We start from the raw sequence: 25451 nt of genomic DNA, 5'->3' as shown, positions 1-25451 counted from the left end.
GATCAGTAGTGGTGCCCAGTTGGGGTGATCGGGGACTTTGTCGCATTTGGGGTTGTTCTTTACTTTGGTTTCATAGTCGGACCTTGAGTGTATCTGGATGAATGTAATGATATTTATGCTATTGTGTGACGTGGCGAGTGTAAGCCAACTATGTACCTCTTTTCCTTATTCATTACATGGGTTGTTGTGAAGATTACCTCACTTGCGACATTGCTTACAATGCAGTTATGCCTCTAAGTCGTGCTTCGACACGTGGGAGATATAGCCGCATCGTGGGCGTTACAATTTACCACCAAGATAACTATGAAGGCTTCCACACCTTTAGTGATCAATTCATTAGCATATGTTTGACAACTTTTATGCAATAAGTCGTATGTGCTTCAGTCGAGCAAGTTGCGAGGGGCAATAATTTTCTTTCGAGAAGCGTTTGTACACTTGTTTTATTCTAATTCATGTGCTTTTATTTGTCACCTTCTCCTAGGTAGGAGGCTTATTTTCCCATGTCACAATCATTTATTATTTAACTTATGACATGCAAACTAAGCATGCTTAGCAAGATCAATGAAAAACCGGTCTCTCAAATTTCAACAATCATATTTTAGCAGTTGAGAGTTCAAGCTTTCTAGCTTCTTGATAATTTTTTTTATTTGGAAACATGTCTCAAGAAATTATTCTTTATTTTTGCCCGACTCTTTTATTAAGACAACTGAAACCAAGATCATCTATTCCATACAGTTGCCAGCTTTCACTAACCAATCGTCACTTAAGATGTGAAAGGCTTGTGATTATCTATTAGTAGAAATGTAGTAGTACTCAAGTTTGATTTTGCATCTAATATAGTTGTTTTCAGGATACAATAAAATTTCACATCGTAAATATCCACTAGTCATTGGAAAAGATTCCTCCCATGCTCCTAAGGAACTTGCTAACTCAACTTTTATTCCACGAACTAAGACGAGTAGTCTCGTCTTTACGAAAAAGATAAACAAGCTGAAAAAAGTAAAGATACAAGGTATTCTCAAATCTCCCTAAGCTTACAATCAAGTTGGCGGGACCCTAATACCTAATTTTGATCTGGTTCAATGGGCGCATCCTCATTCTTTCCCTTCTCAGGCTTCTTCATGCTGCAGGCAAGAGCAATACAATGGAAGCAGGATGTCATCCCTAATATTTGTTTTTGTTGTTCGGAGACCACCTCCAAAAGGAAGTTATTCTCTGCAGAATGCTTAGTGGTGACATCAACAAGGGCATTTGTACATACCATCAACCTTGTTTTCAAGTTCTTTTCTCATAATCCAATAGGCATCTATCCCTTCTCCGATTGTATTGACACACGATTTAGAAACCTTCTCAACTTCAACAATCTTTTCCTTAATCACATCAGGGGTCGATATTTCTTTCTTGCGTTCGCGAGGTGCGAGCCCTGTAGAGATTTAGGAAGAGATCCTTGTTTGTTGTACTTGTAGGTGTTCGAAGGGTGCATGTCTTTCTTCTCTTCTATTCTTTCCTCTTCTTCCTCGAGCTTCACCTCCTCTGGCTTCTCCTCTTGGGCACCCATCCTTCGGAGTTCTTCCCAGCTCCTCTGGGTCATGTCCTCCCAATCTTTGAGCGGTATGATCTTGCTTGATGAAGAGCTCGAGGAAGATCCCTTATCGCTGATGGATGTGCCTTGAGCATCCTTGGAAGCTATGGAAACTGATGCCTTCTTGATCTTGTAAAGTAATGTCTGCTGGACAAGATGAATAAAGAGGTGACGATTAGATGGATAATGAGTCAAGGGTGTGACTCCCTTGCTCTTATAAAGGGCTACAAACCCTAGAATTCTGGATATTAGGCTTGAGGAGGACGTTAGGAGGAGATCAAAACAAATCGGAACTAAATCGGATGATCATAGAAGAATCCGAGAAAAAGACATGGCTTTGTATGAGCACGTGGTCATGCCGCTGCCTAAAATGCCAAAAGCTACTAACATGAAATGACCAAAGGTTATAAAAAAAGACGGCCTCGGGTATGAGCGAGGCGCTCTTACCTGGGGTCGTACAATACCTCCGCAGCAGATCGCCGGGTCCAGGAGAAAAGACAGTGTGCGGTATGAGCGTGGAGGTTCGTACCGAAGCTCATACTGAACCGATGTTCTTCGGAGTCCAAAGAGAAAGACGGCCTCTGGTACAAGCGTGGTCGCTCGTACTGGTGTAGAATTGTGCTGGAGTCCAAAACGAAAGACGGCCTTGGTACGAGTGTATGTGCTTTTCCCTGGCCTTCTTAAGGCATTTGCTATGGTTCTCTCACACACTCGGTTTAAAAGGGTTATAGACGCCATCTGCTTTTCCTTAGCCTTCTTAAGATATTTGTTAAATTTTACTTGTGTAAGGAATACATTTTGCTTCTGTTGTGAGAGTTGCAATTTGATCATAAAACCCTTTTATTGCATTATTTTGTTAATTTGATTTTTCGAGACTTGTTGTATATACATTTTTGCAGTTATTTTGTAGTGCTATTCTAACCTATAAGGACTCTAGCCAACTTGCCTCTAGCATGCTCCCCCGATTGGGCCGTTTGTAGCCGTCAGACCGTGGTAAAAATCCCACCTTGGCTCTCCTCCTCCGTTGGATATTTATTGTCTGTTTCATCTTGTTGTTTCTTTCACGCGTGTATGACCAGTGGGCATCTTCTTTTTTTTTGAAGGGAGACCAGTGGGCATCTTCGTCGGTGGGTTCGCTATGTGCTGGCTGGGGGCCGGGTGGAACGGTGCGATTGGTCGTTCATCCCGAAAAGCCCATTGGTCACCCAATTTTATAATACCTGCCGTACATTTGCTAGCGGAGGTATCTACGGTATAGTGCCGCTCCCGGAGTGTCACATTTTACCCTGTCTACAAATGTTATTCAGAACTTCGAACAATGCTGCTCACACAATGACACTGTCAAACCAAATTTAACAGAGACACAGACCGGATTAACCAACACCCAGTAACAGCCTGCAAAAACCATCTCAATTACTGCAACTCATTGCAGTATCATCACACCACCAAAGCCTTCCAATTCACTGCAACTTCTCCTTAGCCCTCACTGTAATAGCTACTGCCTGCAAAGACCATCGCAGCAGTCGCCGAGATGCTGGTCCCGTCGCCGCTTCCGGCACCGCCACCACCACCAACATAGTAGAAAACCAGGCTGCCGACGAGCGCCGACGCGATTGGAGTCGTCAGGTTATCGTCCAAGAGCGTGCTGACCGGGAGTGACTCGACAATCGCCGCTGCAAGCGACGTGACGCCAAAGGCAGCGACCATGGTCCAGCTCTGCTCCACGAATCCGAAAAGGTGGAAGTAGCACATGAAACTGCAGGCATACCACATTCAGTATTAGTCTCGGTCTTTCAGACTGTAAAACAAGAGATGACTTCAGGCTTCAGGGTCAAGTAGGATGTGTGCATATCTTGTTGCTTACAGGATCGATGCGACGAAGCCGGCGAAGAACATTGCGATGCTTCCGGCATAGGATTTGTCGGGGTTGTGAGGGAGCTTCACATGCCCGAACCGCCTCCCGGCTATGTCAGCCACACCTGAAAGAAGCAGCATGCATAGTGTCATGCTGTTTTCTGAAACCTTCGCTCGAAGAATCAAAGGAGAGCGTAGTAGTGCCGGACAAAAACTGTAATTGCATGGGAAAGAACTAGTACCGTCCCCCGCGCACAAGTTGCAAATCACAGCAATCGAAATGGGAGACGTCCTCCAAAAGATTACGGTAGTGAGGGTTATAGTACACGCGTAATAGAGTGGGCCTTTGAGAAGCTCTCTAGAAACAATGGAGAAACGATGAAGATAGTCAGTTCATACTGTCGCGGCAATACAGTAACACAGATGGGGGAAAACAGAGGCTACCTGTAGTCTCCATTTCTTGTCATCGAGTTAACCACGCCGTCATCTTTAACTACACCAGATCCAATCAAGATTACCTTTATGATATTGAGCGCAATGACAATTGAAGCAAGAAATGGAGCATAGACATCATCTGCACTGCAATGGGGAAGAGATGTTAGAAAGGTAATGCGCAGAGTTTATGCCAAATGAAATGAAGAGCTTTGTTCGTTGGTGCTCTGGTTTACCTGAACAAAGGCCACATCAGGAAATATACCAGCCCAACACTGATGTGCACCAGCTTCCTGCAGAGTTTCTGAAAATGCAGAGCAAAGGACCCCAATCAATCTCCCATCAATAATTTGCATGTGAATCTCCATTGTCTTGGTAACTAAACGACCAGGTTAGTAATATTCCAAACTTTTCGGCCATGCTAAGTAATTTTGGTAGCTTAATTTCGCCTTTTAATTACAGGATTGGTCAGTGGGGCAAAAGGAGTAGAACTAGGAGCAGAGAGATAACCTTTCTAGGAGTACATTAACTGAGAGATGATTTCGACTTGGCTTGTGCGATTTACTCCAGAATTTCTCCGTGCAAATTGAAGCAATCATCGATCCCCAACAACAACAACAAAAATAGGAATTGTTTAGGTGGCGAGCAGAGCTTACTTGGTCCAAGAGGGCGCGGTTGCCGACCTCCTCCCAGAAGCGGAGCACCGCCATGGCGACGCATCCGGTGAGCACGGCAGCGCCGGCGTCCCGGAGAAGCGGGCTCTCCGGCCACATGGATCCACCAATGCTAGCCCCACGCAACTCGCAGACAGATTCGCAAAGCTCAACCCTTTCTTCACAGATTTGTGGCTCCTGCAGGCAGGAAGACCGAGACAGTTGTACTATCATAAATACGCTATCGCCAATCTCTAGCTGCTATTGTCCTCGCCAAGGTCAAATTGTGTATAATAACTGCAACTATCGACTAATTTTTGCTCCATGATTAACTTTTCCATGTGGCTCTGAGCGGTGGACTAAGTGAGATCCCCAGTTTCTTAATTTGCTAGAGAACATGGCAACGCTATGACTTTCGGATTCTTTCATACATTTTCTGTACAGGTTGTTATCGGTGACTTCGAAATAGCCAGGGCATATTCGGACAAAATTAGTTTACACGGAAACATTCTCTCGCCGCCCCCGCCACCACAAAAAACCTAGATCGCCTCTTCTCCTCTAGCCACTAACACGTGCGCCGTCGGGCAAAGCCTGCGCAGCGCCGGCAGCGGCGGAGAGGTTCTTCACAGATATGGTGCCCGGAGGGGCACGCAATATTGCGGAAAGGGCCGCCTGCTACGCATGCTGGCGCGCATGGAGCGGCGACTGGTCCGGGCCGGCGGCTCACCTCTGTGCATTGGCTACCTTCAGCGGCGGCCCGGCCTAGCCTAGTAATGAGAGAAGAGTGTTTCACGAAAGGATCTTGGGCGGTGATGGGCTTAGGTTGTCTTAGGGTTTTGCTTAGGGATGTGAGACGGTGACGCCGTCTCTTTGTAGGAACAAGTTTCTCCCTATCCTACCCTGTTTTGTTGGTGTAATCATCATCGGTGAAGGATGTGCAAAGTTATGTCCCAACGGTCTTTCAGGATATGCTCAATTTAGGTTTTTGGTGGATTTGTCTGGATTCGTCTGTCTTTCATGGTCTTCGGAGTTTCTACAAGCCCTTCTCGATGTTTTCTTCTTTGGGGCAACAATTTTCTTTGCAGTTTCGCCACGTCAACCACACCTCTGTGGAAGACATCATTTGTCATGTCAACTGGGGGGAGACATTTTTTTATCGTAGATTCTGCTGTGGGGCCCAATGATGGCGGGACAGGACAGCGGAACAACTCGGCAGTGGCACAACGTTTGCACACAGGATCAATCATTCAATTTCGGAGACAAGCGTTCTCCCAGCCCCGGTCCCAAGATCTCTTCACACACCTCTCTCCTCGCACACCCACCACCCACTCTGTCGCACGCTCTAGACCTCGCAACGACCCCCATGCTGTTGCACATCCCTAGCCCTCGCATCGTCATTGCACCAGGACTGAGCGCCGATCGCCATACCACCACCAACGAGGATGCCTTGGGAGCAAATGGCTACTATCATGGAGGCGGAGTTGCATCTGTCAGAGTGTCCAAGACTTATCGCCAAGCCGAGGCACAGGAGCATGCTGGGGTTGAGCCCCCCCCCCCTCCCCGCGCAGCCATCAACTTGGATAGTTGGTTGCTTAACCTCTTAGACGTCACGAGAGAGGTCGTCACTCTCAACGGCACAGGAATGGGAGTCCCCTCGACCTTCGGAGAACGTGTTGCCCTGACGTTCCGTCCATCAGATGGGATTTGGGTCACAAGCAAGGGAGCGATACGTAACTGGCGGGGTCCTAGCTGTGGGATCCATCGTCGCGCGCTGGTCTTGGGTCGAGACCCTCTTCTACCCGGATCTAGTGTAGGGACTGTCCTTGACGGCTTTGGCTGCCAGCTTCGGTCGGCATAGACCAGGGTTGGGGCCCTGTACCTCCTCCCCTCTAGGTGCCCCCAGCTACCCCTTCTCTCTGTCTCTGATATGTCGTTGTTGGTCTCGGATGCACCGGATTCATCCAGATCTGGCCGACGTGGCCGATATGTGCGCCTTGATGGTTGTGGCATGTGACCCTCTTCTTGTTTCGATGGGATGTGTGTGGGGGCCAGATACCAAGGTGATGTCCCTAGGCAGAGCGGATGGTGTCATCTCTTCAACGAGCGAAGATCGTGGGTACTGGTCCGTGACTTCGTCCATGTGGACGGCGAGGTTGCGGCGGGCATGCACTATGGTGTGTTGGGGTGCCCCGTCACCCGGCATGCCTGCTTCCGACGATGTCCACCACCCTTCAACGGTGGTTTGTGCTCCCCTGTTCAGTTTTGTGGTTGGTTGGTTGGGATGGGGAGTGGGGCCGGGGGAAACCCTTGGTCGTCGGCGGAGGGCTTGTCGGGGTGCCCTCATGTTCTCCTTCTTGCTCTCCCTTTGGCAAAAGCTCTAGTTCCCCGTGCGAATGGGCAGCGGCGTGCCCTCGTTGCGCCTCTTCCTGAAGGCATTGTCCAGGGTTCGTGGAAGCAAGGTTGGCGATCTTTTGTTGGATTGCGGGCGGTCGGTGGCGGCTTCTTATGCATCGATCTACTTCTTCTACCACCATTATTTGTTATGTGGTAACATTCTTCGGCTTGCGTTTGCATGTGTGGTTGGCCTGTGGTCGGTGGTGAGATCACGGGAGCCCTGCGATTGTGGTTAGCTCTCCGGTCCCTCATGCCCAGGATGCTTGGTTGGCATTGTCCATGCTGCCCTATGGTTAGCTTTCTGCCTTCCGACGGTACGAGGCCCTTCGAGCCAGAGCGAGAGGATTGTGATCCTCTTTGGAGGTAGAAGTAGATGTCTTGTTGAGAAGCTCTGCGGGAGTAGACAAAGAGGTGTTGGCTACCGGTGCTAGTGTGGTTGTCGTTCTTGACCTTTGGCCTCGGTGATTTAGACTGGGCTCATGTTTCTATTTTTCTTTTGTGTGTATCATCGTTAGGCTATAAGCTGCGTCAACACCTTGTATCTTGCCGTTTCTTGTCTACTGTTTTCTTTTGTAAGTTGTTTATTAATTCAAAGCAGGCTAGATTCAAACTTTTTCTCAGGCTCGACTCATGCCTTTTCTCTAAAAAAAAGACTGAACAAAGTTCAGGACTGCAATTTGGTTGAAGAAAAAATGCAAATGAAGGGAAGACAAATTACATAACAAGAACATAATGATCGACTACCTTACGATGGGTACCAACATGACAAAACAAATGCCATTTTCTCCGATAATTGAATGAAAAGAAAAAACTGGTCACCGAACCGAACCAGACGTTTATCGTTGAATCCGAACTGTCGTTTTCTGAAAACTTCTCCATGCATGAGAAGCATGGAAAAGCTGGCAAGAAGAACATGGACTGCGCATAGTCAGTTCTGCACCTAACCGTGCTCATTAGTTTCATGTGGCCGGACTTGTAGATAATTTCATATCTTGGACTTCAGGGTCATGTTCCGTAGAAAGTCTGTCGTAAATATATTGTTTGTCAAACATGCATACTGTAGTAAATTTGACTGCGTGCATGTCTTCATGAGGACGTGAGCATACTCTATTTGAAAGTAAACATGGCATACTGTGCTCTATCAAGGTGATATGAGCCCCGCTAAAAGAAGGTCATATATAAGGGCATCTCCTACGTGGACCCTTAAACTACTCGCAACCTCCTCGACCATACTTTTCGGACGCGTTTTGTCATTCAACACGGACCTGTATCGGTCCGTAAGCTGGTCACAAATGTTCAAACCGGAGATAAATTGGGTGGCTTTGCGGGCGTCCGAAACGATGTCACGCCCGCTTCTAACTACACTGGCCCACCAAAGAAACCCACCCGCCTCACTTTTCATCGAACGTCGGCGCCGCTTGCCGCGCCGCATTCATACCGGCCCAGAGTATGCACCGGACGGCATTGATGTTGCGCAACGTAACCGGACGTGAGGGTGACGCTGACAGATGCGACCTCTAGAGCGCCGTCGCTTTAATGCGACACCGCGTTTTGAGAAACGAACTCTAGCCGTTGCGCCGCATTGAAGCGGGTTGACCGCCGGTTCGCGTGGTCGTGGCGCGGCTATTTAAGATGCGCGCCGGTGATGCACGTCCACACCTCCTCCTCTTGTGCCACTCCTCTCCGAGCCCCCAAAATTCCAGTGCCGATGCCAAAGTCATGGTTCTCCGCGCCGGCAGGCGGAGGCCGTGGTCGTGGCAGTTCTTCTTCGGGCAGATTTTGGCGCCGCCGTCGTCGCTCTCCTGGCACCTCAGCATCCACGGCGGCTGGCTCCTCCGGCAAGGATGAGATTGTCATCTCTTCCGACGAGGAGGAGGACCAGATGCCGCAACAACGGCTCAAGCAGCAGCCCCGCCTTCTCGCGTGAGGCCACCCTGACGGATGATGATGGAGTGTTCGCTCCGTCACATGGGTCCGGTGCAACCATCGCCGGTGCGCGTCAAGGAGGAGCCACCATCCCCGCCGCGCTTTCGCGGTTGGAGGGACGACATGGACGGTGACGATGGTGCGGCAAGGCAGGGCGGCCACGCCTACGAGATGGTCATCCGATATAGGGTTTAGTTATTTTAAAAGTTTTTAGTTAAATGGTCGAAATATCGACTTTTTATGTAAATTATTTCTGAACTTGAATGAAATCCATCGAGTTTGTTTAAATTTCATCCGGTTTGTTTAAATGTGTATGCATGTAGTGTTGGATGGCCAACTCCCGCACCCGTGTCCATAAACTGGTCCCCTATCCGTGGATGGATGCGGGAGGAAATTTGGGGGTCAGAGTTGGAGATGCCCTAAGTATGGTATCCGAAAACACGGGTTATACAAGAGCGTCTCTAACCGTCCCTTATATTTCATCCAGTAAATTCCCCCTAAAATTTGAGAGATTGATTTTTTTTTTGCACTTAGCCCTGAAACTTAATCCTCTAAAATATACTCCCTCCGTTCCTAAATATAAGTCTTTCTAGAGATTTCAATATGGACTACATTCGGAGCAAAATAAATGAATCTACACTCTAAACTACGTCTATATATATGCGTATGTAGTCCATATTGGAATATCTATAAAGACATATATTTAGGAACGGAGAGAGTATTTGTTTCCAAGCGTTCGCATACAAACTCCATTTGAACATATATTTTCACATCATATTAATCCAAAACTTGGGATTTCAAATACACACAATTCATATACATACCAAATTCAATGTTTTTAAATTCCAACACACCATACGGTCTGAATGAACTAATAATCTAAATAAAAATGATCAAAGCACAAGAATCAAGTGTTATAAAGTTGCCAATGTTGCTCAACAAGATCATCTTAGTATTAGTTGTGAGTTTATTGGTTCTCGATCCTTCGTCTGCTTCGAGGAATGCTTAGATCATGTTTGGGTGATGCTACGGTTCCACCATGCCACAATTGTAGATGAACCCCAAGTTCTTGGTCCTTCCTCTCGCCCTCGATGATAACATTTTGCAATATAACACATGTTTTCATGATCTTCCATAGTCTCTAAGGCTTCCAATACTCAGCAGGGCCACAGACAATTTTAAAGCATCTTTTAAGCACACCAAAAGCTCTCCCAACATACTTTCTCACATATTCTTGACACGTAGTGAAGGGAGATCTCTTGTTGCCTTGGGAACATTAGATTGTCTTCAAACATGTGGCTCATGGAGTATAGATATCATCGACAATGTAGTAGCCCATGTTGTACTCATGGCAATTGACAACATAGTTACAAGGTGGAACTTCACCAACAACAAGTGCTGCAAATAGAGGAGATGTCTAGTGAACATTGAGGTCACTATGTGATCCATGCATCCTTAAGTATGAACGTTAAATCCACATATCTTGTAATGCAACTGCATCAAGAATGATGATTGGATCATGACAATGTCCTTTGAACTAACCTTGCCATGCCACATGACAATTCTTCCATGTCTAATGCAATACAATCAATGGATCCCAACATCCCTGGCCAACCTCTATCTTCACTTTCTGCCAAAAGCCTTTTTGTATCTTCATCTATGGGTGCCCTCAAGTACTCATGTCCAAAAACCTCGAGCACAGCTTGGGTGAATCACTCCACACAGTCAAGGATGATACTTCCCCAATGCGGACATAATCATCATTGGTGTCAGTCGGGCATCCGTGTGCAAGCACTTGCATGGCCGTGGTAATCTTCAAGAATGGACTTGCAGTGACTTCTCCCACAACATTTCTTTTTAGTTTGAACCAAGGATCATGGTCTTCTCAACAACTCTTGCAATGGTGTTGGAGATATGTTGTGCATCCAAAATCACAGATGAAAACACTTCTCCAGATATGTTGCATTCGGCGCAAAGCAATTCCTACTAGATCATCATGAGCCTTTACCCTATGTACATGAATCCAGATGTGTCCACTCTGAGAACCAAGCCGCAGTCTCCTAAAATCCTCCTCTCAAATGATCGCGGCAAAGGCCATCTCGAAATCATCATGTTCTTCTTTCTACTCCGATGATTAATCGTCAAAGTAATTCTCCTACAATCTCACATTGGAGTGTTCCATGATCAATTGGGGACCATAAATGATGAAAACACACAGAAAAAGGAAACAAAATAACTGTTGGGGGGGGCAATTAGCGGAGTATCTTGCGTACGGAGGAGGTCCAAGCCACAATGGTTGGCGATGTAGCTCCGACGATGACCAGGCAACTTGAAGGAGGCCGGCAATGGTCCCTAGCATCCCGCGGCAATGATTCCCAGTGTCGGTGATGACACATACAAGACGAAGGAAGCGGCGACAATCTCAACGATGGCGACGGTGAGCCCAACTGATTATAGCATTGCCAACCGGCATGGGCATGCATGTTGGTATCCTATGACATCACGATGCTCCTGCGGGTCCATTCCCTACAACATTGGGGGTTGGCAGTGAATTTTGCGACGGTGATAGAAACGAAGGTTTTCGGCGGATTCCAGCAACGATGAGGGAGGAGGCAGTGAGGGAAGGCATGGCTACGGGGGCGGGACGGATAAAGGGGAGAGGCACGGTGGGGCGGTGCTTGTTGACAGCGATTGGGGCAACAATGACAGTAGTCTAGTTGGGAGTGATGGAGCGGAGCAAGCAAAAGCTATATTTGTTGTGGGTTATTATTTTCAGAGCAAATTTGGGCCAGAGCAGTTGAGGGATCAAAAGCTATATTTTTATGTATTAAATGTTTGTGGGAGGGGTTACATGGGTGTTAATTCCCTAAATGAAATATTTCATAGAGGGTTAAAGGTTTTTAGGGGAAGGGCTAGATATGCTCGAAGTGTGATTAGACAACATCCCTGCTAGTGGCGGTGCCAACACCCAAAAGTTGTGGGTTCAAGTACACTAATATCTCTAAAATTTCCTAAAATTTTGCTCAAATATGAATAGAATTAAGCTTGTAATAAGAGAAGTTATGGCGTCAGCTGACCCCACAACTTACACATAGAATCGCAGTTGATCCCTATAATACATATTTACATTCGAGGGCATGTTATTGCCATGGAATATTCACTCGTTTTAGTGTGGTTTTCTTTCTTATGCAAGTTTCAGTGAGCATAAAATCATTTAAATTAAATAAAACAAGGATGCAAACACCAGGGCTATCAATTGTAGTACACCACACTTACACAAGAAAAAACACATGGGGACAGAGAAAGAAATTCTGAAACAAGTTATCTCCTAGGAAAACACCACCAAGACTTATACTTATCACTCAACACCACATGAACCTACCGAGAAGAGCGGGAAGGAGAGACTTTGGATCAGTCAAAAGGAATATGTTGTTGAGAATCCGAAAGGAACATCACATGTTTGCCAGTGATCACTCTACATCTTACAGAACTAGGAGAGTGACAAAATTCATCGAAGGGTACCCCGCAACTAAGGTCACACTGGGACACCAAGAGCTGTTGATGTTGCATCAAGATGATCACCGCACCTTCCTTTGGCCTTGATCTCACAACCATCACCACAGGAGAAAACATGATCACTATATAAGCGTTGTGAACCTCAAAAGCCATCCAAGGACCCCCCCCCCCCGTCCCGTTCAACCAATACCTCACCCCCAACATGAAAGTGGGTCAACCAATAGGGTGGGTGGAGCATAGTACTTAGCTTGGAAACGGAGTTTTATAGAACAACACAAAGACCAGAACTCGCCAAGCGCATGCACCATTGTCGAACACAACAATGTTGGAGGGAGGATGGGTTGTCGTGGTGATGCTTCCAAGAAAGAAAAAAACAATGCCCCTAGGAGGCGGCAACGGCATTGACGCAAGTCAATGCAGAGATTTTGACTGGTACCACATTGCACCTAGAAGCCCACATCATGCATTCTTGCACAAAGCCTCTAGGAAGGAGAATGACACCCGCAGGCGACCCCATTGTTGATCTCAATGTTTCACCTCAAGAAGACCGCATTGGTCATGCAAAAATCGAGAGACAGTGTGGAAAACAAAATGAGGTCAGGGGCACCCAAAGACTGCATAAGGAATGTGCTTTGAAGGGTTGTACTTGTTTTGTTTCTATTTGTCCTATCATTTGTAAGTGGATCTACATGGTTAAGACTTGCTCTGATGGTTTTATTGAGCATTGCAATGCTCATCTTATGGGACATGGTTATGACTGCGACGAGAAATCTCATCATATGGCCTACATGACCACTTTTCACACCCTTCTTGTTATAGTTTACATTTGCTACTAGTTTTCCTCTCAGCTTGATATCAAGAACGTAGTTCTTAAAGGCGAATTGTGCAAGGAGGTCTACATGCATACCTCCATCTTGGTATTATGTTCCTCGTGTCATGATATTTCATCTTTGCTGCTCTCTATATGGACTTAAACAAGCCCCTCGTGTCTGGTTTGAGAGCTCCTCTGTAGTGGTCACTATTGTTGGTTTTTCAGCGAGTGATCATGACTCTGCAGTCTTTGTACATCGATCATCATGTGGTTAGACTCTTCTTCTTCTCAATGTCGTTGGCTTGATCATCACTAGAGATGACTCCAAGCACATTGCCTTTCTGACGTATCATCTTAATGAACAATTTATTCTGTTCAATCTTTGTTTTCTTCTCTACTTGGGATTGAAGTTTTTCTTATGTCTGATGGCTTCTTTATTTCTCAAGAGAAAATACATTTAGAATCTTCTTGCTTGTGCCGATCTTATTCATGAGTGCATTGTTGAGACTCCAATGGAGCTCATTGTCCACCTCCGGGCTTATGAAATTTGTCAGCTCCGACGAGCTATCGTCATCTTGTTGGGAGTCTTGTCTATGTTGCTATCACTAGTCTAGATATACTTTACCTTGTCCACATTACACCTTTGCCCCCAATTAGGTACTCTCTCTCTCATCATCTTTTCTATCCATGCTCCAGTTCATTACAACTTTAGGCTTATTCAGATGCTACTTGGGCTACCGATCCTTCAAAAGTTCAAATCATCGGTCATTTTCGGCTTACTGTGTTTTACTTGGTGATTATCTAATTGTCTGGAAGATGGCAAATAAATTACAGTTTCACGTTCGAGTGGGAGGATGAGTTGTGAGTTATGGCTCTCTTGACAACATAGGTGACTTGGCTATGGTGGCTGCTTGAATTTTTTTGTATTTATATCAGTACAATCACTTTTGTCTTGTTATACTATACATGGTGAAGCATGACATCACCATGCATAATTGCATATTGATGATGATGCTTCCTTTTTGTGTGTGTGTGGGGGGGGGGGGGGTTACCTCTCTAAACTCATTGTTGCACCTGTATATGTATACATACTGGCCTACGACGTTATGTGAATACAGGTTACCTATATTCTAACCACGATCACTACTAATTACATTTAGAATCTTCTTGCTTGTGCCGATCTTATTGATGAGTGCATTGTTGAGACTTCAATGGAGCTTGTTCTCCACCTCTAGGCTTATGAAATTTGTCAGATCTGGCGAGCTATCGTCATTTTGTCGGAAGTCTTGTCTATGTTGCTATCACTAGTCTGGATTTTTTTACCTTGTCTACATTACACCTCTGCCCCCAATTAGGTTCACTACAGCCACCTCCTTCGCATTCTACGATATCTTCGTGGAACTCTCTCTCTCTCTCTCCCTCTCTCTCTCTCTCATCGTCTTTTCTACCCATACTCCAGTTCATTACAACTTTAGGCTTATTCATATGCTACTTGGGCTAACGATCCTTCGAGTCATCGGTCATTTTCTGCTTACTGTATTTTAATTGGTGGTTATCTAATTGTCTGGAAGACGACAAAATAAATTACAGTTTCATGTTCGAGTGGGAGGATGAGTTGTGAGTTATGGCTCTCTTGACAACATAGGTGACTTGGCTATGGTGGCTGCTTGAATTTTTTTGTATTTATATCAGTACAATCACTTTTGTCTTGTTATATATACTATACATGGTGAAGCATGAGATCACCGTGCATAATTGCATATTGGTAATGATGCTTCCTTTCTGTGTGGTGGGGGTGGGGGGTGTTATCTCTCTAAACTCATTGTTGCACCTGTATGTGTATACATACTGGCCTACGACGTTATGTAAATACATGTTACCTATATTCTAACCACGGTCACACGTGAGGATCCGGCTGGGAGGGAGACTTGGGCATTACGCCCCCCCCCCCCCCCCCCCCCCCCAAAAAAAAAAAACCACCACCACCAACGTGGCAAAGGCTGAAAGTAGCGGTAGTGCGGAGGCGCGGGGTAATCCTTGTGCATCGACGGTGGATCCTCCCCCTAGGTTAGGACGATTTTGTTTAGCTTTTCAAACTAACTGTTAGATCTAAAATGTAACGAAAAATCTTCCAAAAAGGCAGCGTAATAACATACGACTTTTTTCCTGAGGACATATCTTCATTAATTTAGATGGACCTATAAACCAACAAACATTAATTAGAAGATAACATAATATGTATGGTAAAACATAGGTATATATGTTCGCTCTACATAATATATAACATATGTATGCATGGATAAGTACCACGAGATATCACCACATTGTGTAGATCATATGGTGAGATCAAGAGTACTTGCCCTCCTTGTAGCATGCTCATCTACTGCACGATCACTAGCACTAGTGCTACTCATCTTCCGAGGAGCATCCCCAGGAGAGAACAAGGACAGAGATAGCATAGTGGCACTGCTGGTCTCATCCACTTGTTCTTCATCGGCTCCATTCTCATCAGGGCCTTCTTTCACCCAGCCGCAGCCCGATCTCTTCCGCTTCGCCTCCCTCCTCGGCACGGGGAGACCGAGCGAGAGATCGAGATCAAGATCAAGAGAAATATGGATATCATCAGCGTTGCACACTGTCGGTTGCAGCAATCGTTTATGCTGGTGGTTCATGGTATGATGATCGTTCCGAGATGGACAGCCTGACTGCATCATCAGTCCCGGATTGCTAGATGCAGCTCGAGCTACATGTTGAGCTCGGGACCGAAGGAAAGCCGCCTCGGCTTCAGCTTCTAAAGAGTTGTAGGTCCTCGATCCAGTTGCAAGAAAGGGGCGACCATGGGCCCAATATGGTTCATGGAAGCTTCTCCATGGAGGCCATGCAGCAGCACCAAACCTAGTTCATAATTACCAGGGACATCAGCCGGATCGACATGCTAGCTAAGGACTGCTTACTTGAATGATTTGCTAACCACGCAACAGATTGAAGGTGTGTAGACCAAATTAATGGATCCAACTACCTTGACAACATGGTGCCCGCACCACTCTGGCGATGATGGAAGGCATGGGGCAAGGGGAGATGACCTATGACTGGAAAAATCAATTCTATCAAATCGATCAGAACACACCAAAGCAAGGAAAGGAAAATCACTCATTTTTACTCACACAACATACCCTGGCCTGAGTCATCGATCTTCTTGCTCCTATACATCTGAAGATGATTGAATTTACAACATCATGCAAGAGGACACAAATGTTAATTAACTGATAAACAAAGGGGGCAGGGAAAGATCATCATCAGAAAAGAAAGAAAACCTAAGTTGCACATGGATGTTTTAATGAAATTGATTAACGTGAACCTGGAGGTGGCTCTTGACATGGCCTATGCTAAGCCCTCTGACGTTCATCAACTGAAGAACGAGCTTCGGAGTTGCACCTATATATATATATACACACACAAAACATGGAGTTAACATGGACGAGGGGTATGGCTAGCTAGGAATAAGATGATGGAAACTGAACGAGGAGGCCTTACGGTCTTGGCCGCCGAGCCTGTGAATGGCGCGGACGAAGCAGTGGTGGAGCTCCGGCGTCCAGCGGAGGCGCGGGTTCTTGGAGCGGACGTAGGGGCGCACCGACGACGACGACAAAGAGTTCCCCCTGCAGGCGTCCTCCTGCTCTTCACGGCCCGCTCCCTCCTCCTCCACCGTGCTGTCATCGTTGCTCGCCGAGGCGCCCGAGCTCCCGTCGCCTCCCTTGCTCGCCTCCATGGGAGATCGATCAACGGACGACCGGACGATCTAGTAGCTAGTTGACGAGGACCTTGGTGCCGCTGCCTCCATCTCGTCAATAGTGATCAGTGGTGTGGAGAAAGAGAGAGGAGCCAAATTAAGGGTGAGGTCACGGCTCAGTTCTATCTGCCTATCTATCTAGAAAGGTTCGTCGAGATGCATATGGGAATTCAAGCTGGCGTGTGCGAGACGATATAGCAAGCAGTCGATGATGATCTCACTCATATTTATGCGGGTGGCTGGCCCTTGGAAGGAAGCATGTTTACATCTGCAAGGGCAGATAGATACATAGCAGATAGGTCGATCTGGAGAGGGTGAAAGATGCACTTATAACCGCCCAAAAACTTTACAGTACCGGCCAGTACTGCCGGCTCCTGTCGATCGGAAAAGGGAAAAAGGAAAACTAACCAGTACGTGCTGCCGTGCTGGTCGATCACTGATGCTAGCTGCTAGCCAAGGAGAGGAGAGGGGACAATGATTCCTTGAGAAAAAAGGAGGCACGGCTAAGAGGCTAGTGATTAAAGTTAAGTACTGTCCAAAGTCTTGGGCTCCTAACTTGCATTTTGGCCTGTAGCTTTCTGCGGTCTCCAGCTAGCCAGTAGGTGCGAAAATGAGAGGAGGAGACAAGTACCCCCAAGAGCCAAGACTAACAAACTTCTAGCATGTCCAACAAAGTCACTGCACATATGTGTACGTGCGAGTGCATGCCCATGGGTTTCCATGCATGCACTCGCTGCTATCTTTGGCGTACATGTGTCCATCAAACCTGATACTGATCTATACGTGTACACCATGTTCAGCTGAGTAACAATGTCAGCTGTACACCATGTTCTGAGAAGAATTGATGAAGCACATGTACTCTTGTTTCCCTGTATTTAGAAATGTATGTCGATCGCTTTCTGAGTTTTGCATGTATGTCCTTAAAATGCAAGGCTTGGCTATAATCTCTGACCCCTGCGGTACGTTTTGATAAGCAACAAAATTTGCTTAGCCCAGAAGGATTTTGCGAGACGAGTCTAATGCGGTATTATTTTCAAAGAGAGGATTTATCGATGCGATTCGGCAGATCCTGGTAGTCAAACTTCCAAAAGCTTGACCTCTCATCCAATGAAGACATACATTTCAGAACTGGAATAGGACGTACAACTAACTAAGGTTGGAGAGGAGAGACCTTTCAATCAAACAAACAAAAAGGGAAGCTACATGCCTTTTGAGGTTGAACGTACGCCTACACCATGACCCATGGATGTAGTTGGCATCATCATATATATTGGACCAGCAGTACATGTACTGCATGCAGTTTGGTCACTACTAGGAAGCTATACTAGTAGGAAATAGCCAAAGCACTTGTAAGAATATAGCCTTTCATATCAACTTTGTTTAGTCTGGTCATAATGGGGAGTAACTTATGACACTAGTCTAAGTTACTATCTCTATAGTGCAAAATATCTTAGTAGTAGTGTTATAGATTGTTTCATTTATTACCTTATAGACCCATTTTACCTCGGGAAGCGCTATGTTACAGTAACATATTATGTTACTCCAAACACCTCTCTCCTCATTAAATACTTGCCACATAAGCAAAATTATCTTGGAGTGTGTTAAGTTACTACGTAAGTTACCCCCACTATGGCTAGCCTTAGGCAATAATATAACATGGACCAGAGAACAAGGAGCTCTATATAAAGCTAGATAGGTGGGTTCTCCAATTGACCAACTAGAGAACTACAGGCGATGCCATGCACGTAAACATCCACATCTCATCTTTCCCTGCTGCAGCTTGGACATACATACTGCTACTCCCTCCGTCCCATAATATAAGAGAGTTTTTGACACTAGTGTAGTGTAAAAAACGCTTTTATATTATGGGACGAAGGAAGTAGTTGGCAATAATCACCAACTTTTCTTATTTTTTGGATTTCGCTACAAATTGAATGCCGGATTTTTAAGCATGCCAAATCAAACGTCCGAGATGGCAAATTATGTTGTCGCGAGGATGGCAAATTCTTTTAGCAAGCATGACAAATCCTTGCCATGTTCAGTTTTTTGTAAGGAATTGCTTGCTCGCTAAAGAAAATTGCTATCCTCGCAACAACATATTTTGTCAAAAAATGTTTGATTTGCCATGCTTAAAAATCATACATCGGAATTTTAGCATTGCCGTATTTTTTAAATGAAGTTTGAATGTAACATTCACAAACAACCCTGACAAAGTGCCGTGGTTTGAAGAAATTAGTGTATTTGCATCTGGCACCAGAGTAACAATTTTCCCCAAGTCCTGTGGGCACAAATCAAACCAAGTGCACATACACACTCCAGATGTACTGTATTATAAGCATAATGAAAGGGCAATGCTGTGTACATCTAGTAGTAACCCTGACATGCATTGGACACCTTAATCAAACTTTTTGTTGAATGATTTTCAATAAGCCCATAGTACTTTTACCTTTTGGGTACTTGTACACAATTAAATTCTTCTTTTTGACTCTTTTTTTTTTCATTTTTCCCCAACAAGATTTTATAAAGTGACATCTCCGGCAGATATACAACTACTTGGCAGTGCAAATAGTACAGGTAGTCCAATAGGTGTCCTGGTGCTCCTTGATTAAACTCCTTTAAATTTTCTCATATATTTTATGCATTTCGATCTCTAAGTAAACAAAACTTATTGACTACCAGACGACATCATTTCAAGAAAGAAAATGAAAGGAGAAAATCTCAGCAAACATGCACGTGTAGAGCATATAGAGCTGTGTGCTTTTTTCCAGAGAGAATGACAATATAGCTTTATATGAATGAACGACATAACAAAGCATGTCCAATTTTCCGTTTTGCATTATTGTCATTATTGACACTTGCATGGTACAAAGCGAATCCTTAATTCCATTCCATGCTAAATTCTTTTCAAAGCAAATCGGAACTAGCCTTTTCGATCTACATTGAAGAATCCTCTTTTTTCGTCATCATGCCAGTTTCAAAGACCAGCTAACTTGGACAGCTAATCGTCCTAGCTGCAATAATAGTGCATTTACTTAATCTGTCCAATTTACTTTGTAATTAATTAGATCATCAAACAGAATCATAATTTTATCTGTTTCATGCAGGCTGATATTGCAAAGAAACAGGAAGCTTAGAAGAGGTAGACTGAAACAGAAACTGTACGCGAATCTCCACAAAGAAATAATATATATGGTAGCAATAAGAAATTAGTTAAGGGTGCAGGTGCTGACTATGACAAAAAGGAGAATTCGATCAACAGTACGCCAAACATAATCAGCAATGTCTAGGTTCACCAAACCCGTGGCATATTATGTCAAACAGGGTGGCAGCTGCCTTACCTGCAACTGCAGAAAAAGAGAGATGTACGTAGCACCTGGGTAGAGATGTCGCCGTCCTCTTAGAAATCTGAATCTGCTGTTCCGTCTGGATACACATGTATATGTTCTTCCGTCTGAGATCAGCAATAAAGTTGTTCCGTAACAGCTGAAAATGACCTGTGTTTCTCCTCTACTCTACACCAAAAAGGAAAATCGGCTAATGTTTTACATGGCAAGATGACCAAGATCATACTAGATGTCTATTTCTACCTACACAATCACAACGGTAAGATAGCCAGCAGTCAATTCATAAGAATTTCCAAAACATGATTCCAGGAAAATATTTACACAATGCACTGTACAATCTTTCTCCGTACACATCACTATTTCTCTCACTTCCAGAAGCATGTTGATAAGCATTGAAAACTGAATCCCTCTATCTCTTATTTTCATTCAGATTCGAGACTTTACAGGCCACAACAATTAATCAACAAGCCAGGACAAGAATTCATCGTCACCTACAGTTTGTGAATTTCTAGAGAGGCTTGCAAATTCTTGGGAAAAAAATGACAAGTGGGGTCATATTAAGAAAAATTAATACAAATATTCATCTTTATAGAAAGGTGTAGCAAAATAAATTAGGGCGAAGAGAAGTTGAACTGTATGCCTGTCTTCGCCCTGTCATTATCAAACTGTTTTAGGATGTGGCAGTAGTTCATCTGGAAAAAAAAGGAAAACACTTTTTCAGTACAAAAAACTAATATGTTATACTGTGTATCATTGACAAAATAATGTAATTCACCAGTTACTTCAATGATGCAGATGAGGGATGCCAAGTACAAACCTCTATGCGAAACAATCTGGTTGGCACAACCACACCAAATCCTGCAGAACTCCTGAACGTTTTTAGGAACTCGGTAACAGAAAATCTTCTGATATCACGCTCTGTGAACTTAGCATGGTTCCCAGCTGAGACAAATGCATGGCCATGAATCCCAAACTCCCTGAGTGGCTTCAGAGGTAGATCAAATGAAAGATCAGCAAAGGCTGTGACTGCTATGTCACCTCCCAGTGCATCTAGCTCAGGAGAACTGGGAGCAGCATTTTCAGAATTCTTGGGGGCACAGGCTTGTGAGTCTGTTGGTCCTAGCCCCCTTGACTTGAAGCCCAATAGTGATGATGGTCCACCCAAGCGGCAAACAAGAGACTTATTGCCGCCCAAGTAAAAGCGTTCTCGAAGTGATGAGATAGAGACTGCTGATCCTGTGGCCAATGGATGGATGAACCCTGCAGCCACTCCGGCATTCAGAGCACCATTCCACACACCCAGTGGCATAGCTACCCGAAGATCAAATTCCTAATGCAGGGTGAATAAAAATGAGTTAAGCTAATGACAAATGAAAATGTATGTTTTCTGCTACTTCTAGATGTTTCTGTTTGAATAGGTTCAGTTGCTAAAGATAATATTTTCCCTAATGTATACCACATTATATTCTAGAAAATAACGATGGAGACTATTCCATTCAAAGTCAAAGTTGCTGATTTTGTCAAGCAGGAGAGAATATTGAAAAGGAAGGACAAAAAATCTACATCCTGAAATGGAGTACAAAGTATGACTACAAACATAAAGATTTTCGACATACCTGTCTAACAAAACGCGTGTTTTTGCTGTCTGGGGCAAGACCTCCGACTTGAGAAGATGAAAGAAAAGCATATCCACGTGTAGGTCTTATGCTTGAGTCTCTCTGGTCAATTTTGTATGTATATTTGATAGAGGATAATAGGCTATGCTCTAACTGGTCCCTTATGGAACTGGAGGACAACCGCGCTGGGTCAATTATAGTTTTCCATGAGAGATTGTAAGCAAGGTTATGGTTCATCGTGGAGAGCAACCCAACAGAAACCCCCATCAGGTGTTCTCTGAGCGAGGACTTTAACCAGTCCTCAGAGAGAAATGACACTCGAGCCATCAGTGGAGTGGGTATTGGTCCAATTCTCGGTATTAAGGCTCCAACACTGAGCTCCATTGTCTGATCTAAACCAAGAAGACCAGATGCATCCCAGGTCTCACAGTATCCAAATAGATTCTTGAACCTCAGTGAACCTTCAACTGAGCATGATCTAGTCTGCAAGAGATTTGAAGGGGGAGAAATTAATGGATGAGTAACTTCAAGGATGCATTGGAATAGTACAGCTGATAATAACCACCATGGCATCCTACTCCCTACTAGAAGAAATCGTTAGAAATACCCTTGCATGATTAACACAACCCCCACCCCGGACCCACACAAACCTACACCCAGTTATGCAGTGGGCCATGGCTGTACTAACATAAACACGGCTTCCACACGAAGGGCCAGAACAGGAAATCATTAAAAGGAACCTATAATTTGTGTGTAGAAAAACTAGGAAATGTTAGCAAAACTACAGTGTGACACTACAAAGTGCATGTAGCAGGTCGACGCAATCCTTTGCTAAGTAAGAACAATTTCTCGTTTTTCCAAAGTAAATGCAAGAACTGCATGCTCCATTCTTTTGAAACAAAACACATTTACACATACACCTCAACTTGTCTCATTCCTATCCATCACCCCAGGCATTGCATATACCTTCTAGATAAAGGCTACATACCAAGGGAAAGCATCATCTAGTCGTTGTGGAAAAAAAGAAGCTAGATACAAATCAGTTTCAAGTGCTCCATTCTCTAATGTTTTAGCTGAATGCCTCAACTGGCTATATTAGACTCTCGTCCCTAAATTGAATTAAGGTTGTATTGGTCTGATGTTAATAAATCAATCAATCGTGCAAGTCAGCCCAGTTCAACAGAAGGAAGACATTTTCATTGAGATCGGTGTGGACCTCCGTGTTGGCGAATACGCCGAGCCCGCCGGCAGCGCGGCCCCGAGCCTCCGTGACGTCGACAAGGACGACGACGGCGCCGCCTCTCGCGTCCGCAGGGACCCCCGGTGGCGCGGTGTCTAGGGTGATGGAGACGGATTCGAAGGCGCCGAGGCGACGGAGCCGCTCGCCGGCCGCTGCAGCGGCACGCAGGAGCTCCGGCACGGTAGCGGCGCGCGCGAGGTCCTGTCCCACCGCTGCCTCCGCGGCGGCCCGGCGCGTGCGGGCGCAGCCCCGGATCGCGACGTCGTGCACCCGGATCCGGACCTCGTCCGCCGTGAGCCGGCGAAGAACGGCCTCGAGGCGATCCTCCGCGCTGCCGGCGGGCAGCGGGCGGGAGGGCTCGTCATCGTCGTCGTCGTCCTCGAATTCATCGTCGTCATCCTCATCGTCGTCGTAGTGTTGGGGGTACTTGGATGCGGTGGTGGCCATTGGAGGAGAGGGAGAACAAAGCTAGGGGAGCACTCACACGCCTGTCAACTACCTGAAGCAAAGGACAAAAATGTTTAACTCCAACCTGGATTGATTCGCATTCCCTTTTTTTTTTTGCCTCTTTCTCTAACAAGTTGCAAAAAAATGAAAAACATAATCATGGGTATTTGCATTCTGATGTACTCCCTCCGTTCCTAAATATAAGTCTTTTAGGAGTTTGGCAGTCTGACACGTTCTGTCAGGCAATTGCAGAAGCAACTGGATCGTCTTCGTTGCCGGTTCATTGGCACCGGTCCGACGGAGGAGGAGAAAGCTGTTGTCAAGAAACTAAAGGAGGCCTTGCATCAGGAAGAAATCTGGCTTCGACAACGGTCCCGTGTTCCATGGCTTCGGGATGGTGACCGAAACACTTCCTACTTTCAAGCTCAAGCAGCCCAGCGCAAACGAATGAATAGGATCTCAGGTTTGAGGCGTGCCGATGGATCTACTTGTGCTTCTGAAAATGACGACAAGGAGGAGGTACAAAACTTTTATCAGAATTTGTATCGCTCCCAGGGTTGGGGAGACTCCAGTTTTCTATTATCGCATGTACCAGAGAGAGTCACCCCGGCCATGAACGATGAGTTGAATAAACCCTACACGGCAGAGGAGGTCAGGGTCGCGCTGTTTCAGATGGCGCCCTCCAAAGCTCCTGGAGTAGACGGTTTTACTGCAGGGTTTTACCAGCGTCACTGGGATTTGCTAGGTAACGAGGTGACCTTGGCAGTTTTGGACTTTCTTAATGGAAGGGAACTACCGACGGGACTAAATGACACGTCGATAACACTGATACCTAAGGTATGTCACCCCCAATCGATCACACAATATCGCCCCATTGTCTTGTGCCCGGTGCTTTACAAGATTGCAGCTAAGGCTATAACGAACCGGCTACGAAGCTTGATGGATTTGATAATCAGTGAGGAACAAAGTGCTTTCGTTCCCGGACGTCTTATTACAGACAATGTACTTGTGGCTTACGAAAGTATCCATACAATGAAGAGGAGAAAAAAGGGAAATAACTTCTCTTGCGCGGTTAAGCTTGATATGATGAAAGCTTACGACCGTGTTGAGTGGCATTATCTAGAGGCTATATTGGTACGTTTGGGTTTCAATATGGGCTTTGTCAGACTAATAATGAAGTGTGTTTCCTCTGTCCGTTTCTCTGTACGAATCAACGGGGAACTACTTCCTTACTTCACATCCACCAGAGGTTTTCGGCAAGGAGATCCGGTGTCACCATATTTTTTTCTTTTGTGTGCCGAAGGCCTTTCCTCATTGTTGAAACACTACAATGGAGGAACCATCGATAGGGGACTACGGGTGAGCTATAGATCACCGTGGGTTACCCATTTGCTTTTTGCAGATGATAGTCTCATCTTCATTAATGCAAGCAATCCGAGTGCTCTTCGGCTAAATGACATATTGAGGATTTATGAGGAGGCCTCGGGTCAGAGTATCAATAAGGAAAAAAGTGCCATATACTTCAGTTCAAATACTCCCACAGATCTGAGGCAACTTTTGAAGACAACCTTGAACATCCAGGTTGAGGCGTTTAATGAGAAGTATTTGGGTCTCCCTACTGCTGTCGACCGGATTACGAGTGGGACATTTGATCACATCAGTGAGAGAGCCAGGGCTAGAATGCAGGGATGGTCGGAAAAATTACTCGCTTGTGCAGGTCGTGAGACCTTGTTGAAATCAGTGGTTCAATCAATTCCAACCTATCCAATGAGTACTTTTCTGTTAACCAAAAAAGTTTGTAAGAGTTTGACGGCTCCTATGGCTTAATATTTCTAGAGTAGTTCTC

The 25451-nt window shown here is 45.3% G+C and overlaps 3 protein-coding genes across 4 annotated transcripts; all 3 read right to left on the bottom strand.

The window, feature by feature from the left end:
- Positions 1-2854: 2854 nt before the first annotated feature.
- LOC125555917 (putative phytol kinase 2, chloroplastic) lies at positions 2855-4942 on the bottom strand. Its single transcript, XM_048718720.1, has 6 exons — positions 4525-4942; positions 4105-4172; positions 3881-4015; positions 3679-3794; positions 3447-3561; positions 2855-3338 (listed from the first exon to the last, which is right to left on the bottom strand). Exons 1-6 carry the CDS (start codon positions 4753-4755, stop codon positions 3059-3061), a joined length of 945 nt encoding a protein of 314 aa, XP_048574677.1. The 5' UTR covers positions 4756-4942; the 3' UTR covers positions 2855-3058.
- Positions 4943-15316: 10374 nt separating this feature from the next.
- Positions 15317-20537, bottom strand: LOC125508696 (uncharacterized). Of its 2 annotated transcripts, none has more exons than XM_048673467.2 (5): positions 16703-20537; positions 16527-16603; positions 16342-16378; positions 16188-16257; positions 15317-16063 (listed from the first exon to the last, which is right to left on the bottom strand). In XM_048673467.2, the coding sequence occupies exons 1-5, from the start codon at positions 16935-16937 to the stop codon at positions 15502-15504; spliced, it is 981 nt and encodes a 326-aa protein (XP_048529424.1). In that variant the 5' UTR covers positions 16938-20537; the 3' UTR covers positions 15317-15501. The 2 variants fall into 2 exon arrangements, with proteins under 2 accessions (XP_048529424.1, XP_048529425.1); XM_048673468.2 differs by having other exon boundaries at positions 16188-16251.
- Positions 20538-20688: 151 nt separating this feature from the next.
- LOC125508695 (uncharacterized) lies at positions 20689-23664 on the bottom strand. The gene is made up of 4 exons (XM_048673466.2): positions 23135-23664; positions 21919-22401; positions 21120-21632; positions 20689-20994 (listed from the first exon to the last, which is right to left on the bottom strand). The coding sequence occupies exons 1-4, from the start codon at positions 23603-23605 to the stop codon at positions 20914-20916; spliced, it is 1548 nt and encodes a 515-aa protein (XP_048529423.1). The 5' UTR covers positions 23606-23664; the 3' UTR covers positions 20689-20913.
- Between the last annotated feature and the right edge of the window lie 1787 nt (positions 23665-25451).

Source organism: Triticum urartu, chromosome 5A, assembly GCF_056163025.1.
Source record: "Triticum urartu cultivar PI428250 chromosome 5A, HENAU_Tu73, whole genome shotgun sequence".
Taxonomy (NCBI): Eukaryota; Viridiplantae; Streptophyta; class Magnoliopsida; order Poales; family Poaceae; genus Triticum; species Triticum urartu.
The sequence above is the reverse complement of the archived record's forward strand: the minus strand, read 5'-3'. Positions and strand labels throughout refer to the sequence as shown.